This window comes from Hemibagrus wyckioides, linkage group LG07 (assembly GCF_019097595.1).
Source record: "Hemibagrus wyckioides isolate EC202008001 linkage group LG07, SWU_Hwy_1.0, whole genome shotgun sequence".
Classification (NCBI taxonomy): Eukaryota; Metazoa; Chordata; class Actinopteri; order Siluriformes; family Bagridae; genus Hemibagrus; species Hemibagrus wyckioides.
In genome coordinates this window covers 14328683-14348188 of record NC_080716.1, presented here as the reverse complement: position 1 = coordinate 14348188, position 19506 = coordinate 14328683, and the positions used below count along the sequence as shown (strand labels likewise).

General features: G+C 41.6%; 1 protein-coding gene across 4 annotated transcripts in view; it reads right to left on the bottom strand.

Annotated features, from left to right (window-relative positions):
* The window catches only part of ppargc1a (peroxisome proliferator-activated receptor gamma, coactivator 1 alpha), a 35157-nt gene extending 16283 nt beyond the window's left edge, over window positions 1–18874 (bottom strand). The window contains exons 1-3 of one of the 4 annotated variants that reach the window (XM_058395844.1): window positions 18051–18874; window positions 15287–15466; window positions 155–349 (exon numbers count right to left, since the gene is read on the bottom strand). In XM_058395844.1, coding sequence (XP_058251827.1) covers window positions 155–349; window positions 15287–15466; window positions 18051–18098 — 423 coding nt within the window. In that variant the 5' untranslated portion in view covers window positions 18099–18874. The remainder of the gene's footprint in view (window positions 1–154; window positions 350–15286; window positions 15467–18050) is intronic. The other 3 variants (XM_058395845.1, XM_058395847.1, XM_058395846.1) reach the window with 3 other exon arrangements.
* Window positions 18875–19506: the final 632 nt, after the last annotated feature.

Sequence of the window (19506 nt, the reverse complement as noted above, 5' to 3'; positions counted from 1 at the left end):
CAGCATCTCCTTATCTGGTGTATGTGAGGGCCAGGCAGGGGAGAGCGAGAGAAGCACAGAGTATGCCAAAAGAAAGAACAAGAAGGATGGACATGGTTTGTGGTAGGAGGGGATTATGAAGCAGGCTGAAGAAGAGGGAAAGTGGATGCCTTACCAAGGAGGGCTCCTCTGGCTCTGGGGTGCGTGGCGAGCCATCGGGGGTGGAGGGACAGCTCTGATCGCTGGCGTTGGTCACGTCCCCATCTGCCAGGGCTTCAAACGAAGGCAATCCGTCCTCGTCCACGGGGATACTGTCCAGGGTTTCTGTGAGCACTGCCAGCAAGTTGGCCTCATTTTCTTCATCTATCTTCTTAGAAAGTGGCAAAGGAAAGGGGCGAGAAAAAAGAACAGAAGGAGAAAATAGAACAGTTTAGTTTGGAAAAGTCGATTTCTGCCTCGCTTTGTGCTCGCATGACCACAGGAGGGAGGGGCGCTACTCTGCTGTTGTTAGTAGAATATGGAGAGCTCGTTTTTTTCTGCAGTGTTATATGGAAAAGGGTGCACCGAAATTTCTTTCAACTACAAATTGCTTTATCCACATGAGTCAGTGCTGTCAGTCATACATTAAGCATGCAGCTTACTGGACCAAAATAATATCTCCCAAAAGAAACCTATTAACTGGGCTGACACACAGCAACTACCCAGGGAAAGAGAAGGAGAGGGAGGGGGAACAATGGAAGGAAACTTGAAGTTGCTTTAGTTCTTAACTCTGTCTCCACAGAAGGGAGCTGACGAGCTGAACAATCCATAGAATTTGAGATAATCCACTAATGCTAAATGAATGTGATATTTTTAAGCAAAGCTAGCAAAGTAACAATACAGATGACTCAGTGCCAAAAAAAACTCCAGAAAAAATAAATAAAAAAAGCCCAATTATGTGAAATACAGCAAATGTGTGCTGCTGAGTCAATTTCCTCAGGTAGTGGTCATGGTAACATGGGAGGGGCAGTAACTGAGGGATAGCACCAGGGGAGGAGGAGGAGTTGTGACAGGCATCGAAAGTTCCACTGCCAAAACCCATGGGACTTAACAACCATGGAAGATAAACACCCCAACTGCCACGGGTCATGGTGCATGCATCCCAACAAGAACAAATCTTTTTATATACACCACAGGATTAACATCGCTTGCAGATAACGGGTATCCCATGTGCAACCATCACCCTATTTGATTCACTTTTTATTCATAGCTGAATAGATTACCATGCCAGCATGACACTATCCTCATGGGAACAGCTTCTGAAAAATCAAAACAGAGGCTGTTTTACTTATCGCTCCCTATTTAGATGACCCCAGGAGTTGATAGCAGTAGAATTTGATGAACCACTGACAGGCACGTCTTCGATACAAAGTGCAACTTCACTGTGAAGATAGCACTGTTCTGGCCTTATCCTTTATTCAATATAGAAAATGATGACAAATTTCAGAGATAAACCAAACACACAATAGATCCTCTGAGGTCTGGAGATAAAACAGCTTTGGGGAGAAAGTTGTTTGAAGGATTTCTATCAGTTATAAAAATGTGGCTTATTCAATACCATCAATCCAACATCAATAGTTCATAGCATGTCAATTCAATCAGAAAACCTTCAGGATTATTTCAAATATTGTTTGCTTTCTAGTTTAGATTTGGTTCAAAGTTTCCATCCTGCCATCTAGTTGAGTTATAAAAGAGAAAAGAGTCTTTGTGTTAAGACAAGGAACTTGATCTGGGAGATCCAGGTCATTCTTTGACCTATTCTCCTTTAGGTATTACAAATCCAGGCGGTTTGAGGCTTTGGAATAACACTACAAGTGTCTGGTTCCACAGACAGAAAATATAACTTAATGCTGGCAGAGGTTGGCTATCTGGAATGCTGAAATTTATGTGCCATAATTAGCATATACAGTTATCTCAAAGTTGTATCCTGTATTGCTGGTAAGATTGGGTCTAAGAAGTTGTAGCAGGTGACACAATGTAATCTATAAAATTGTGAAATCATGCCAGAAAGTCGAACTGTCATTCTATCACTCGCTGCTCATCAGAAGAAAATTGTCAGATATAACCTACAGCACAGTGAAATTCTTTTCTTTGTTTATCCCAGCTTAGGAAGTTAGGATCAGAGCGTAGGGGCAGAAAACACAGCTAAAGCCTTGCTTAACGGCTCTTAGTTGCAGGTTGGTGGTGCTGGGGCTTAAACCCCCAACCTTCTGATCAATAACCCACAGCCTCAACCATGTGAGTCAATTCTGCTCCCTTTCACTACCACTGGTCTCAACAGCTTTCATTCAGAGAGTTATAATTGACAGAAAAAGGGAAACAGTGATCTAATATCAGGGGCTAATGCATGAATAAAGAAATTCACAGTAATCATATATACTACAATCGATCACCCAAGGAGAATGTTGGAAGGGGAAGAAAATGTAAGAAAACATTGCTTTCCTATTCTTTTTAATAACCATCACTGAATTAAAAAGATCTTAGCAATTCCGGGCTAACTGTAGGATCACAATATATTAACCTGCTCCAATACTAAAGGGTGTGACTCATGGCAGTTTTACTCCAAATGCTTCAATTAGCCATAAAAGATGCTGGCAAGCGGCAGGCACTTTCGCTCTATCTCCACTTCCTCCCTGCGCCTTTGCCTCAGAGGCGAGGCAGCGCTTATGAGACGTTCATTATCAGGTGAGCCCTTTTGTTATCAGACAGGCTGTCTTTGAAATCGTCCTTGCTTTAACTCTTTTATTGAGTTCCACCCGAGCCATTGTGTGTGCCAAGATACAATTCATGCCACTGATAATAGGGTATGTTTTTTTCTCTCTCCTAAATAAGCCCCTGCACCCTGAGACAAACAGAAAAAATTTAAGCAAGCTGTCATGGTAAGCCGTACTCACATTTGTATTACGCATGTCTGTAGCCACACACATGGTGGATTGAAAAGGTAATAAAAATTTAGGTGAATTACTCAAGAGTTTTACAACCAAAACCCTTTGCTGTGGCTTTACAGAAGACTACAAATGATTATAGGTTTTCACAAGAGATATGTCTTATCTCTAATGGACTTTATCTCTTTCTCTCTCTCTCTCTCTCTTTGACACACACACACACACACACACATATATCCAAAGCACAGATGAGGTTAACTAAGTTGACACAGCAGCTAATCACAAGCAGAAATATTTGTGTGTGAAGGGAATTGAGTCACAGTGTTTCAGACCCCCTGAGAAAGTACATTACATCTGATAAACAAATAATTTCATTCCGTGTTATTAGCCTGCCCCCTGATTTCACAGCAAATAAATCAAAGTCATTGAAAGCAATATGTGAATTGCTCACAGAAGAGTGCCTGGTCATAGCACCGTCACTTAAGCAGCGCTTGCGTGGGAGACTAGGAGAGATTAGCAGAAACAAAATCTGATATATATATATATATATATATATATATATATATATATATATATATATATAGCATCTCAGGCTCGATAAGTACAAAAGTAAGTACAAAAGTGTGATTCGTAGACACTGGACAAAACAGAGACTAACTGCAAGCAGAACACGATCGAGATCTAGAATGAAGAGCGAACCCTGGTCATTTTATACAATCTGTCACATTCTAATGCGTCTAGCAGATAATGTCACAGCACATACAACAAAATGGCATAGCATTCATCTGTCAACTGCAAAAATAGGATTCGGCCAGTGGAATCACTAGCACTATTTCAGACCTCATTTCCCCTGCAAATGATCCTGCAAGCTGGCCACTGATGCATGCAAGCTCCAGAGGCAATGATCACGACAGGCTATCTCATGGATTAACTTTTCATAACGCTCACAGCATTAAAAGCCCAACCCCTCTACTCCTTTTGCTGGACATGAACTCTAATGCGATTCTCTTTTAGCCCGAAAAGACACATTGAACCGAAATCAGCACGGAACAGATTTCTCGTTCTAATAAACTTAAAAGCGAAGACAGGCCCAGCAGTGATCTGTGGAGTAATTCTCACCAGTCAAACATATTGACGAGCAGCCTGATTGCTTATTGGACCACTCCATTAGTGTCAATAGCGCTTTTAAGAAGCACGTTTAAAAGGCGCACAAAGTCAGGGGTGTCGATTTACCTGCTCCTCTCACTCACTGTCGATATGAGTGGCATATCTTAATGATAAGATACTATAAACACGAACAGAGAGTGAAAACCATTCTAACTCTGCATATGCAACCTGTGTGTGTGTGTGTGTGTGTAAGACAGACACCCCACAAGCCTCGAGGGCAGCCATAGTCTTCCGCCCACCTTCTCTGACGACAACTAGTGATCTCCTGTGACAAGAAGAGTCGAGAGATTTAGTCACACGCACATATACTAGCCTCGTGTCCTCAATTACAAACACAGGAAAAAAAGGAGAGGGAATGGGATGGACAGAGAGAGAAAGAGAAAGAGAGAGAGAGAGAGAGAGAGAGAGAGAGAGAGAGAGAGAGAGAGAGAGAGAGCAAAAGACAACAAAATTAAAATGACAGCAAAAAGGAAAGAATAAATAAAAACCTAAGCAGCATCTTATGCTTATCCTCTGAGTATCTTTAATGTTCTAATAAAGTGTAATGTTTGAAAATTCAGATGAATTGCTACTCTGATTTTTTTAGTCTGCCACGCCATCCCTGACACATAGCAGAATAAAAGGTTTTTGTTAGAATAAGAGGCTTTAATTGATGCAGAGAAAGAAGACATATTTCACCAGTTTGAGTAGATGCAATAACGGCAGTGCTACATCTTATAATCTGTAAGTGAAATCAGGCAACAGAGAAACAAAACTCTCGTGCTGCTGTCTGTCTACACAGTTTGTCTTAATCACTCATTTCACGTCTTATAGGAACTTTATAAGCATTTTCAAATACCAGTGTCCCCAAACCGAATGTATAAATTACAATGAAACAAACTGTAGCAGATGCGTCATTAATGTAAGAAGCAACTTAAGTAATTAACAACGTCCCTGATTTAAAAACAACATAATGGAGGCCAGGAGAATGACTTGGAAAATCTTTATGAAACACCTTTATGAACTGACCCACTGTATCTGAGAGAATTACTGCACGAAAAAGGCAAAGCGTGCTGACATCAAATATGGATTTGATTTAGTTTATTACTGTTTAGTGCTCTTTATAGAACTTTGTGTGGAAATATTTTGTTTTATTATACTAGACAGTTTTACACAATCAACATGCATTAGATTTATTTTTCTTTATTCATCTTTTACTTTTGTACATTTTGTATATGCAAATAATTGCCCTCACATAACCCTTCTCCTACACTGGCACTGGCATTTTATTTTATTTTATTTTATTTTGAATTCTCCTTTCTATCTTGCTGCTTTGGCAATATTGTTTGCTAGCAATCATGCCAATAAAGTACTTGGAAACTGAAAATTAATAGTGTGTGAATTTGAAATGTTAGATATTAACAGTATATTATTTGTTTGTCAACAATGCCTAAAAATATATTAAAATTGCCAAATTTAATCTTGACAAATATCCCTTCTCTAGAAATACCAGTTTGCTTCACACACACAGTATGTCTCATGCTCTTATGCTGCAATTTGGCTGGAATTCCAGTTTCAACCAATTGCTGAGTTACACACCTGACATTAGTCTAAGGAATTTATTACACACTTAAAAATATCAGGCTCCTAAATGTTACAATTTACTCAGACAGGATATACCTAGATAACTACCTTGATCAACTAATTATTAAAACTGACCCACTCATTTAAAACATCGGATAGATCAGCGACCAATCAAATTGTGCTCCATGCCTCAAAGCAGTTTTTTATATGAGAATTATTCTGACGTGATTCATGGAAAGAAGATAAATATGAAGTATACATGCATATAGCCCTGACTACACCAGCTGTTTGTATGTATACAACGTGGTGTGCATGTGTCCTTGTTATGATTGCTTCGTTACCCTCCGGCTCTTCCTGTGACCTTTCGGATACTGGCATGCTCATCAGCAGCAGTGAAGCATGGCAGCCTGTCATTTATCACCGATATCAGCAGGAGAGGACACACCATCCGAACCAGCACGCTAAGCAGGCTAAAGAAGCAAACCTCTCTACGGTATGCCTTCACCCACTCTGCTTGAATCCATATGTGTGTGTGTATGTGTGTGGGGGGAATGGTGTTACATTCTCCATATCACAAGCCTATGGTAATTGAAACCACAGAATCTTTGTGGAAATGCAGTCAATTTGATTCAGCCGCAGAAGGTCACGCTATTCAATTTACACTCAATGCTGAGTACAGTAGCCAGCAAAACACCTGAAAGCAAATGATTTTATCAGAGTTGGCTGCTAGTCCCCTCACCCACTGCACAAAAGTGAAATAAATTACAAAATAAATGTGTTATCTTGATCTCTATCTTGATCTCTCTCGCTCGCTCTCTCTCTCTCATGTTGAGCCCCAGGTGTTGTTGAAGGTAGTTTTGTCAGATTTTGCCATTGGATTATTCTTTTGTTTTATCCTCTAAGCATACTGCAGGTTTGTGTGTGTGTGTGTGTTAACCCCTTAACGTCCTGCTCATTAGTTTGTTATTCATCTTAACACACATTATACAGTAACAATTATGAATTATTCAGTAACTAGAATGAAATGAATAGGAAGGATTGAGTTAGAGAGTCAGTCAGGTTATGAAATGAAACACAGCAAGCTTCAGAGGAATTTGCAGATCGGTTTATCTGACAGCAAATCGGGAAAATCGGATTTGACTGGTATGTGGATATGGGAATAGAGAATCACCTCCTAAACTTTAGCATTCTCACTGACAAGGATAAACCTCTCTAACAGATGTGCACACTTCATTAGCCAATCTATCAACAGTGACTCCATTAGGACTAGATGATGGTTTACTACATATGGACAATTAATCTTATATTAAGATAGTTTGGGGGCTATACGCTTTCACAGCCAGACCCTGCATACATTAAAGAACACATTTTAAAGCGTTCGTGCAGATTTAAGCCCTGAAGTGTCTTCTAAGCGCCTTCACGTTCGTGACAAACTAAAATGACATCATGTTTTCATGTCCTTTTCACATTCTGCTCTAAAGGACTATGATTTAAAATGTCATTCCTGGAATCCAGAGGGCCAAACTCTCTCTCACTGAAGGGTGAACTGAACTATTAAATAATCCAGGAAGCATTTGGGTTGCATCTCTCCGCCTTTCCCTGTCTCTGTCAGGCAAGCCAGACGCCCAAAGCTTATTGGCTTAGCATTTCCGGCCATGTTCGAGAGAGACAGGGCCCGAAGGGCTCTTAGAAGAGATTACCCACGCTGTCTAAAAATAGCCCAGCTGGATTGCCCGTACTGCTTTCAGTGCAGCTAATGCGCTAACGTAACACCCAGGATTCAGGAAGTCATTGTAAAAGTGACTGGATGAAGCCAGTGCAAAATTCAGGAAATACGTAAATAACCATTTGCAGACATGTTTACTCTAATCCAGTTTCCGGGTTTGCTGATTTCACTCAGCATGGCTAAGGATAGAGGTACATAAAAAGGGGTATGTGAAGTCACAGCAGCTATAGTTACCCCATAAAACAAGTGGATAGACTGTTCTCCATGGGTCATGTAAAGCTCTGTGCTTGAATGGACGTGCCAGGGACACAGGGTCATGTATGTAACTCCACCTTGCTTCAGTCCTGACCTTAAATATTACACCAGTCAGCTGATACTTTCACCATTCAGCCAGCACGGTACAGTGTGTCCCTGGGTGACAGCAGGCAAAGCTTTTTATAAGCAGAAATGCCAAGGAGGTAAACCATGTGCTGCATCACGGGCATGATAGTGAGGGAAGGATGCCATACACACACATTAACACCATCACCTGCTCAGAACAGTTCCTGCTTGCGGAAAATAGTCACCAGCACATACCTCCTTGTGGTTATCAAAATTTACATGTCTCTCCTTCTTCCTTACACACACACACACACACACACACCCCTCCTGCTCTCTCCATCCTCTCCAGCAGTGTTAAGCTGTTAAGAGAGCATCGGGTACCTGGGCGCAGGGCTCAGCTGCGGCTCCTGAGCCAGAAGTGACACCTGAATCAGACTTCAGTTTCATTCCCAATCACCAGCTCTGCACTTTACACTTCATGGCTTAGAGGCACGAAATGGGACAGAGGCAGTAAAGGCAAGGACAAGATTGAGGAATACAGTGGAAGACAGAACAGATGAGAGAATGTGGGGAGAAACCTAAAAAGAGAAAAAAGTGTGGAAATAGAAATGTTGAAAGACAGAAAAAGGAGGGGGAGGTGGGTACAGAGTACAGAGAAGCAAGCAACTACCACAAGATGTTAACTTGCTCTTATCCAAACATACCCTACAGGGACAATTTTCCAACTGCAAGTGATGCGTCTCATTCTCTCTCTCTCTATCTCTCTCTCTCTCCTTCCACTCCTCTCTTCTCCTCCACATGCTTTTCATCCCTCTCTTCCATGCTGAAGTGGTCATGGGTGAGTATATTGGTGCGTGCCTGCTGGGACTCCGGTGTCTATCCCAGCTGTTCAGATTGCCTCAGAGGCTCCAGCAGAGACAACAAGATACTGAGACACAATTAAAAATGTGGACTAACACACTAACTAACACACTACAACAGACTAAAAGCAGACTCATTTTCAATACATGAGCTTTAATGTCCATTAGTTTAAAGTGAGTCTATGGCTTAATGCTATATCAGTACAATTGCTTTCACTAAACAAATGGTAAAGATTAAAGCAACAAAAAAAAAAAACTGGGAACTTCAGCAGCACAATACTGGAGTCGGGATGGATTCAGAGAAAATATAATCAGCTCTGATGCATGACGCTGTTTGTGATTGGTGCAGACAAAATTGCATGATTTTGCTGCAGCTTTTTTCAACATTTGCAATACAACTTGAGAGGTTTTTGTGTTCTCTTTGTTATTTATTTTTCCTTGTAGAAAAACTACTTGAATTGCCAAAATTGCAAGCACAAAATTCTTCTTTAAACTCCTAACAGTGAAGACACACGTGTCATTACTTTCTCTGATAACATGATAGACACTCATGTTTGACGCACATGAATTAAAGAAGTATTGGACTGAATGCGTGTTGTGTTGATGTCACTCAGCACATCTTGGCCCAAATCTGCTAACAATGTGTGGTCATATTGAAAAAAAATGGCAAGCTCCTCCTAATATCACAAGTATTGTTTGATTTTTGTGTTAATTTCTGTTATATCCTGTGTGGGTGGGAAGGAGGCTGTTCTTCTCCCCCTTATGTCTTCTGTTTGTTCAGGTCTACAGAATATTGCGGTTAACACTCTCTTCTGTGTGCATTCAGCTGTCCTAGGACATTACATGAGCAGCAGTTTGAAAGGATGCCCCAAATGCCTCCATGTGTCTCAGAGGAAGTCTGTGACTTCATCCTCTGTAGTCAGAACCCGCTGTGTTCAGAGCAACTGGTGTAAATGCACTAGCTTCTGGCTTTAATAGATAAAATACATGAATATCAGATTTCATTTTTGGCACCAGTAATAGATTATATGCTGTTAAAACATCCATATCCAGTGCAAATTACATTTATCTCTCTGTTTTTTTTTTTTTACACGACTGAGCAGTGGGCCCAGCAGCGGTGCCTTGGTGGTGTTGGGATTTCAACTCCCAGCCTTCTAACTGGTAATCCACCACTGACCTGACACATTAAAATGAGCTTTAATATTTGTTTTAAACTTATAAAAGGCAGCACCTGTATGAGCAGCTGATTTGTTTCTAGCCCAGATTGTATTTTCCATCCAGCTTGTCCATGACAGTAGTGCACAGCGTGAATCCCACCTTAGATCTGACCTCCATTTGTGCTGCTAGGTTTCAGCCCCCTTTGCAGACACATGCGAAATGCAATTGCGTAACACATTGTGCACACAAACAAATTTACTCTATCGTCTGTTTTTTTCCTCCAAAATATTTGAATGTAGAATCGAAGTAGATGGACTAAACACACGTAGCCCAATCAAAGTACAAATTACAGAAATGTGTGTTTAAGGGATTTTTCTTTTGAATGAAAATTCTCTGTGCTTAATCTGAGTAAACACAGCTTGAACCCAATATACTTATACAACTATTTACTGTCTAGGTGTGTTGCATTCTTATTATGCCATAGTTGAGATGTACTGCATTACTCAGTAGTTATTGATAGATATTAGATTTCCGCTTTCCCCGTCTAATATCACATCGAGCCTGCACTGGGAGAACTAGCTTAAGGGTTGAAATTGGCGATGACTAAACTGAGAGAGAATGAGGTAAAAAATAATCTCAGCAAATGTGCCACTGCATCTGGCAGCAAATGTTTTCACAGAGAAAAACAATTATGTCACAAATAGTGTGCTTAAATTGCACATTCATTACAAATTCATTACAACACAAATGATCAAAGCAGACCTCCTGGCTACAGAGGCTTGGTTGTGGGATGTCACAGATGATGGTGTCAAAAAAAAAGAAAAAAAAAAAAAAAGAAAGAAAGGATGGTTACTGGTTACTACAGACACTGCTAAAGAGCGACAACATATCCAGACATTTTACTGTTGTGAGAAATGCGTTTGAGTCGGCTGACACTGAGCCACTTACAAATGCATTTGCTTTGAGAAGGAGAGCGAGGACGCAAGCTTGCACGTGTGTGTGTGTGTGTGTGTGTCATAAGTGTTCACTTGAGGAAATCATATTATACAGCACAATATGATAATGTGCTCTGCCCGGCTGAACTGCTACAGCTCAAGTTGTGTTGTGCCTTCAAATGTCAGCATAAATTTGCAAATTAAACATGCAATGCCATCAGCAGTCACTGTTAAAGTGTGCATGTGTGTGTGGGCATATATATATATATATATATATATATATATATATATATATATATATATATATATATGTGCAGAAATATGCTGTAATCAATCTTCCTCTCTTTCATTATTTGAGCTATGGTTAAGCAGAAGAGTCGATATAATAGATCAACAAAAGACAAGACGAGCAGGAAGTAAATTTGCCACCGTCTGGGTGATTCTGTTTCTTTGCGTGTGATCCGATATTCCGCTGGCTCTACCACTTTAACGACTAATCTGGAGCAGTGCCTAGGCACACAAACATACACACACATTCTCCTTGACAGCAACGTCCTATGAACAGCTGAGTAACAAGTCAAAATGCAGCCTCTTTACATTGTGAACAAGTCACGATGCCACACATTTGCTGGCAGCGCATTCGTGTCTGTTTATACACCACCTGCGAAAAGGTCGAGGATCATACGTTTTGTTTTTTTTTTTGGTTATTTAATAAATATTACAAATCAGAACGGTCATTGTCGGTTTGAAATAACTGTGCTGATTAGAAAATAAGCTTCACTATTACATATCCAGTAATATTTATTACTAAACTCAGTTTCTCTGCTCTAATCACTGCCAATTTTAAAATTTCCCAAAGTCTTGATCAGACTCGCTTGACTGGGTTAAAAGTCAGCGACTGAATGTTCTATTATAGACAGGACTGTATTTTTTTAATGAAAGCATTCCCAAATTTGACATGCAGAGTAAATCTAGGCAATAAGTGCTGATTGGATGACCTAATACAGTAGGGCAGTTGCCGGGCAGTTATTTTGATAAGGTGTCACGCGGCCTTAATATAAAAGGCTGCTGCAATATCGTGGAGCCCGGCAGTGTTTCATTCTCTGTGCACAATGAACAGACTTCAGCTTGGCTACGGTAGCAGGGGCCACCCAGGAGCCAACACATCAGTCATAAAGTACACCAGGGCACACACTGGGGTAATAATTCAGCTCCTCTGTAGCAATATACAGAGAGAGAGACTTCTTGGCCTTGACTTAAATGTCACCACTGCTTTTGGGTCAGATAGAATGCTTGGCTAACTGTATGTAAGTCTGGAGCTGTACTAGACTCGGGTATTGTCTAAATGAATTCTAATACTATACAATATGAGCTCCATTTTGTCCACAATGAAAGGAAATCTTTCATTTTTATGTTCAGTATTAATAGAGATGTTTAAGAGTGCTGGTTTTGTTTTGATCACCGTGAGCAGAGATGTTTACTATTATCTAGCCAGTATCCCCGCATGCAAGACCTAGTACTCTCTGTAGTCACTTCTATACGATAGATCTTTGCAAGCTCGGTGCTGTTACTGACTACACAAAGCCCCATTTTTGTCATTTTGCTAAGCTAGCTTTGCTGATGCACCAGATAGTAATGGTGGGGTTTTTGGTGTGAACAGAAAATAGCGAAAAATGAAAACAAACAAATAAATAAAGTCGGAATAAAAGTAGTAAAGACAGAAAAAAGAAAGGAATCATGTTGGGTTTATGACAGTGTTGTAGACATGGTTTATACAGCATCGTTCAGTGCGGTCAGATTGCGGTTTCGTCCTTTGTGCTAGTGACTGATAGCAACACTGACGTACCGAGCGCACACGTCAAAGCGCCTCGTCAAACGACTCAAACATAAACAACTTCACCTCCCCTCAGTTAATCATCAAGCTGCCACTGTGCTCAGCTACACGTGTTCCTTTCTGTGAAAATTTGATATTTAGTAACCATTCTTTTATACATTAGCTATTTTATTTGCCTCTAGATAAGAAAAAAATGGATGTGCTCTTTGTGTGAACAGATAAGTCTAGATGATAGACGTGGATTTCAAGACTGCTACATCATTTTAAAATGCAGGATTCTCAGAACAATAGCCATAAAATATAAAACCTGAACCTGCTCACCTTGTCCATAGAGTATCTATCTATATTCTGAGAATTATGATTAACAAAGATTATGCCGTAAAACATAACATGTATCCTAGCAATAACTACATTACAACATACAATTCTACAGTAAAGAAAATAACTAAATGTAAGTGGAGATGCCAGGGAGAACACCCTCACTGACACACATCTGGTCTGCACTGAAGCTCAAAGGAAGAAGGCTTCTGACCCACACCTAGGACCATTTTAGCTGCAGAGTTGGACCTGATAACCGAGAGCTGGACCAGCACAGAAGGCCAGAGACGGACACATCGCACCCACACTCACTATCCAGCCGTAGCCTGCTATCTCTCTCAGTCATCTGCCTGCACACAGCCCTGCAATAACGAGGCACGATGTAAAAATGTCAGAAAAGATCAAGACATGAAATAAATTATTTCGCTGAATTCGCTTCATGCATACGGCCCACAGAGGAACGTGGTGAGGAGACTGAGTGTGAGAGGTGTGTTTCTGAGTGGGAGAGAGAGAGAGAGAGAGAGAAGGAGAGAGAGAGGTAATAAAAGAATAAGAAAATAAGAGAATAAGACTGAGACAGACACACAGAAAAAAAGAGAGAGAGAGAGAGAGAGAGAGAGAGAGAGATAGAGAGAGAATAAAAGAATAAGAAAATAAGAATGAGACAGAGAGAGAGTGTGAGAGATTGTGTGAGATCAGAAGACTAGGCAGGCCACCCATTAACTACACTGCAGTCACGAGGGTTAAGAAAACATTGCCTGGGGTTTGAATGGGAGCAGGGGGAAGGATGAAAAAGTTCTGCCAAGTCGCTTTACACAAGAGCTGGCCATTTATTAACCTGTCTTGATGTTGCTATCGAGTGCTGTAGCGACCCACACAGGCCAATACAGGCAGTGCACATGCATCAGGGTGGGCAGTAATGCCCTGAAACACTGCTGCAGGGCCTGTTCATCACTGTTTCTTAAACTCTCCTAGACTATTACAAGAGCATGAGTCCCACAGGACCTCAAAAACAAGCTGCAAGCTGCAAATATTCACAATTTCAATGACATCTAATCTTGTTTCACTGATACTATTATTCTTTGTGAACTGTGATAAAGTGTACGCACACAAGCACATACGACCAGCACTGCTCACACGCACTACTTAGTCCCTCCATGACCCCTAGATACTGATACTGCGTATCTGGACACAGCACACACGCAGATATTATTCACCCCCTCCACCCTTCTGATCTTTCTGCTTTTCTCTTGGAACTTTAGAGGCACCAAAACACACACACTCTCTTCTCAGGAGTCCACACCCCCTGCAGATTCTCTCACAGCAGATCATCAATGAGTCTGAGTGCAATGCAAAGAGCATGGCAGCATTATCGCTTTTCTCCTGTCTATCTTCATAGATAAGAGTGTAATGAACTAGCCCGTTAGCCCTCACCCCGGCCGCTTTGTTTCAGCTGCCACGTTTCTTTGCCTCTGGACTTTGCTTTCTGGGTGAGTGATGGAAACGCTAGAGAATAACAAGCGTAAAGCTTTAACCACCTCCTCCTCTGAAATGACATGACAGCACAGAAATGGGCCAGCCTGGTTTAGACGCTGTCACGTGTGATTTACCAGCTGGGGCTGCTGGAAATGTGATTTCAAGCAGTGTAGAAAAACAGAGGGCAAAAGATAACCATTAACGGCTGTAAGGCTTCAGAGTGGCAGTTAATGTGTAGGTCACTTGAGGTGTAGATGATGTTGCTATCAATTTCTCCGTAAAAAAAAAAAAAAACTCCTAAATACTTCTTCTCAAATGTCTCTTTTTTACAGTATGATTCATTTCAAAGAGCCCCCCCAGCAAAGGCTTTTTTAAAGAGCATACTCCATGTTATTTTGCCTGTATTGAGGCAAAACAGAATTATTTAGAGGTCTACATGTTTGTGTTATTGAGGTATAAATTAAATCCATTCTAGACAAGAGCCTAATCAAACAGGCTAATAAATCTATGATCTCAGTGATAAGTTTAATAATAATGGCTTGTGATTGGCACCATTGAACCAAAATCGAAAATCACAGGTCCCCTGGCTATACTTCATAAACCCCCAGACCTCCAGCTGTTCAAGAACAGCTGCTATATGTAGGCATTTAATACTTCAACGCAAAACCAAGACAATCATTTGCAAAGCCTAGACAAAGGTTAGTGGCTTATCACAATACTTCATCAAATTCTCATCAGTTTCACTTTGTACTTTGCAACTGCCCGAAAACCCAGACACAGCTATTTTTACCAATGGTAACCAATTATCAAAGCTTTTAAAGAATGCAGCATTCACTATAATCTAGAAGTCTAGCACCATACACTCCTGTGTCCTGTGAGATCAAGTTTCCACTGTCTCAATCCAGACCCTATGTCTGATGCACTAATGGGACAGACACATCCAATATCCTCTTGCCAATATCTACTCACATGCCTAGCTTCAAAAATGTAAAGCGTATCGACTAGCAAAGCAAGGCCTTCCTTACCTCGAACAGATTGGATGACTCGTTGCCATATTGGCTGGAAATGATTTCTGATTGGTCGCTGTACCACTTGAGTCCACCCAGAAAGCTATCTGCATCCAGATCACTGACGTCCAGCTCGGAGAGGTCCAGTTCAGGTAAGTCAGGGCAGAGAGGCTGGTCTTCCCCAACCAAAGCAGCACACTGCAAAAAGGACAGCAAGGGGTTAGCATCATTCCTGCAAAATGCATCATCCTGTCTCTTTATATAGCGACAACTTTATGTACTAGTCCTCACTGCAGTTCTTCATGCTCTATCAGGATCTGCCTCAATTCCACGATTAATCAACTGTACAAGACACTCTTTTCCGATATATTACTATACAACCATATCTTGCACAATGATGTCTTTACTCATTTTGCTGTTAAAGTTTTTTTTCAATTGTGTTGTGCTGAGATTGGAATTAATATTTCGAACTGTTCACTGCCTGCCTCACAACAGCAACACAACGACAGCTGCTCGGTGGCTCCTCACACACAAATTATAGGCTTCACCGAACTGCTAACACTGAGATCAACAGACTTTAAATCTGCCAACCTTCAATTTTAGTCAAAGCTTTATAATACTACAGGCCTGGAAATGCCCAGTGGAATCTGTGTACGCAAATACTGAATACTGATTTTATCAAATGACATATCACATATTACAAAATGTCCCAAATTACTTTGTGTTGTATTTTGTTTTCAGCATTATTTAAGCATGCATATGTATATTAGGATAGACAAAATAACGTCACAGCATCATGTGCTGAGGAAAACACTAAGGAAGGCTGTCTGATAAAATAGAAGGTGTCTGTAAAAAAAGGAACAGTTCCAATTGCTTTCTAAATTTAAATAACACCTCTTGAGATTAGCTTGAAGTGTTTCAAAAGAAAAGTTTTGTACATATTGAGAGAGAGAGAGAGAGAGAGAGAGAGAGAGAGAGAGATGAAATAGAGAACTGGCATGCAGTTCCTCTGTTAGAGCACCTTGTTCCTGGAGATATGTTTCTCTCCCCAGGAGAGCAGGAGTGTGAGAGCATGATGCATGAGTCTGATTCAGGACATTGTCAAGATCCATATCCACCAGGACAGAGTATTAACTCCCTAAGAATGTGTCACACTTGATCATCACTACAACTTAGTGCATAACATGACAGTTTTTATTCATCATGCAAATCCCTTCACTCTGCAGTAGGCAAGAGCGTGCAGATTAATCACACACGCGCGCGCGCGCACTGCGAGGCGCTGCCTCATATTAACAAGGAATCAGATTTAAATAATGATGAGGAGCTAAACATGAGCCCTTCTAGCTAAATTATCTTTCAATGTTTGTGTAGCCTATACACTAAAAAAAGAGAAAAGTCAAATTGTGAGAGTAAAAGAAGAAGAAAAAGCGTCACACATCATGCACTACTGCGGTCTGGATTTCTGAGCAGTGAACTAGAAAGCTTGAGTGAACAGGCTTTTAAGGTGATGTTTACGTGACTTAAGTCTTATGCTTTGTTTGAGGTTGGATTTCTGCCCCTGTAGCCGGGCTGTTAACCAAGAACCTTCTGCAATATTTAATACAACAAAAAAAAGTGTGCACTACAAAGAGTACTGCACGATGAACAGGACATACATAGAGGAAAAGTCGATAGCCATCCTCAGACTTGAGGCATCTCTAACATGAATTATTGAGGTGTTACAGACTGTTTCCGTGGTGTACATTTTACCAGAGAAATGATGAAATAAAGCCAATACAAGTTCGGCAGACAGAGAGACTGGCAGACAGACAAGCGGATAGATAGACAGATAGAGCTTTCCTGGTCAGTGCAGGGAATGTTGTGGGTTATCTATGGAGTCGGAGGTGACGCTCCGACCACTAACCCCGCCCTCTAACCCTAACCTCAACCACTCGGAACTTTTCATACGAGTCGTGAGAGCATCATGTTGACTCTACAGCACTGTATCAGTAGTGATCGCCATACGAAACAGATGAAGGGGCGCGATCACAGAGCAGAGCCTAATCTCACCATTACACACTGAAGGAAAAAAAGGCGACTAAATAGCTCCACAAAAAAAAAATCACATAGTCCACACTGAAAAATTTCACCATTTCTTGGCCAAAGTGGTGAAGCGCTGCTGATCCATTTCTTTTTATTCTTCTATCCTCATACCAGAGCAAACACTCTTTTCTATCCGACTTTACACCGAGTGGGATGTCTGAAAGCCTCTCTGCCTGCATTCACACTCACGCGCTGCCCGTACATATGAAGTGACAGCACATCCGAAAGAAGCGCACAAAAGGAAAGAAAAAAAAACTCAGCACGCACCTTTATCCAGGTTCCATTTTCAAATCTAAATATCCGTGAGAGAGAAAAAGAAAGAAAGTTTCCATGCACAATACCTGGCGCAGATACATAGCAGCAAACCGGAGGCGGCTCAGAGCTCGGACTCGGACAGATAGTCTGTCTCCTCAGCGCTACCCAGAGCCGCACGCGCTCCCAAGCCTGGCACTGAAACACGCTCGCGCTCTCAAAACACACCAACGGATTACACACAAAAAAGCAGACTTTCTGCCCATACAAACAGCATTTCTGTCTTGTGATCTGCCACATTCCCGTGCATTCCGGGGCTCCGTGTCCTCCGCTCAGCTCAGGTTACCGGATAGCGGCATTAAACAGAGAGCGCGCATTACACCGCGGTGCAATCCCCACAAATTTCAGTTTCCGACGCCGGTAAATGAAGTTTCGCGTTTATTCTCACCTCTAGTTCCGTCCACACCGACTCCTGGTTGCACCTGTCCCACGCCATCCAGCCACTGAATGACGGTACGGAAAAAAAAATCTAATAATAATAATAAAAAAAAATTAATAATAAAAATCAATAGGAAACGTGAAAATCCAAGAGTTCCAGATTGTGCTGTCGTGCAGGGAAGTGCCCCCTCACTGAGAATGAACCGAGGGGCACCTGCCTTACAACTGCTCTCCGTCACATGACGCAGCTATTAAAAGTAGGCAGGGAGGAGTGACTGGCGCGCGACCGCCGCTCCGCCGATGACGCGCCGCTCCAGCAGGCGGGCTCCTACTTCCGCTTATAAGCACAAGCTCTTCTCGCCTTCTAGTGCAGCTCCCAGCCAACGGCACGACTCCCACGGTGCATGGTTTAAACTTATATTATCGCGTGGAATTGCGGTGGAAGTGGGGGGGGGAATCAGGTCACTAGGCTATTACAGGAAAAATTAGGTAGGCTACTTCAGCGCGAGCCGTATCTCTGCTCTCAAGTCTGTAGTCTTTCTTCAGCGCACAGATTTTCGCGGATGTTCTCCGTGTTTTCAGCTTGCGTGTCGATCTTAATTGCTATTTTGGTGCTGCTTAAGGGGGGAAAAAACCCTGCTTAATCCTTAATTAGTTTCGCGCAGCAAAGTAAACAGATACCGAACGCTCTATTAAGCGAATCTTTATCACAAATCTCCAGACACGGTCTGCAAAATGTAAACAGGTTTAGTCGGATATTTTGGTTTAAAATGTTTATGCAGCAGCTTTACGAGTCGCGCCGAGATGTTCTGTACGTTCCATCGGTGTGTTCTGTTCAGACTCAGAAGCGCTCCGTGCACAGCTGGCCAGGTGTTGGTGTAGCGCTGGAGTTAGCTGTAATGTTTGTGGAGTGCAGGAGCCGCGCTGCAGCTTGTCAGTGCAAGCACAGAGATCTCACTCCAGCACACTGTGGTAGCCGCAATGGAAAATCATCACATGCTTCTGCTCATGACAGGGTTTTTCCTCTCCTCAACGTCCAGCAGAAGCAGGTGACACAGTGTACAGTGTCAACATTTCGTGTATATGAAACACTGCCTCGGAAAACAAAAACAAAAGGACTGTAGACAGTCTAAACAAAGCAGGAGACAAAAGCACAGACTAACTGCTGCCTCTGAAGCCCATTGCTCTTTCCCTAAAAGCAGTTCAGTTACGACTGGCTGGGTTCATATATATGACAAATAAAGCTGTCTGTCTTTAATAACAGGAAATATAATGTACAAATACTGTTTATGTCTAAAAGTATGTACCTGACCATGACAACCATATGTCCCATTCTAGAGTCCCCCCTCCCCGTTCTGCTCCTATAAAAGCCTCCACTCTTCTGGGAAGCCTTTCTTCAATATTTTGGAGCATGGCCCTGAGAATTTGCTCACTGAGCCATTAGTGATTCCAGTTCATCCCAAATG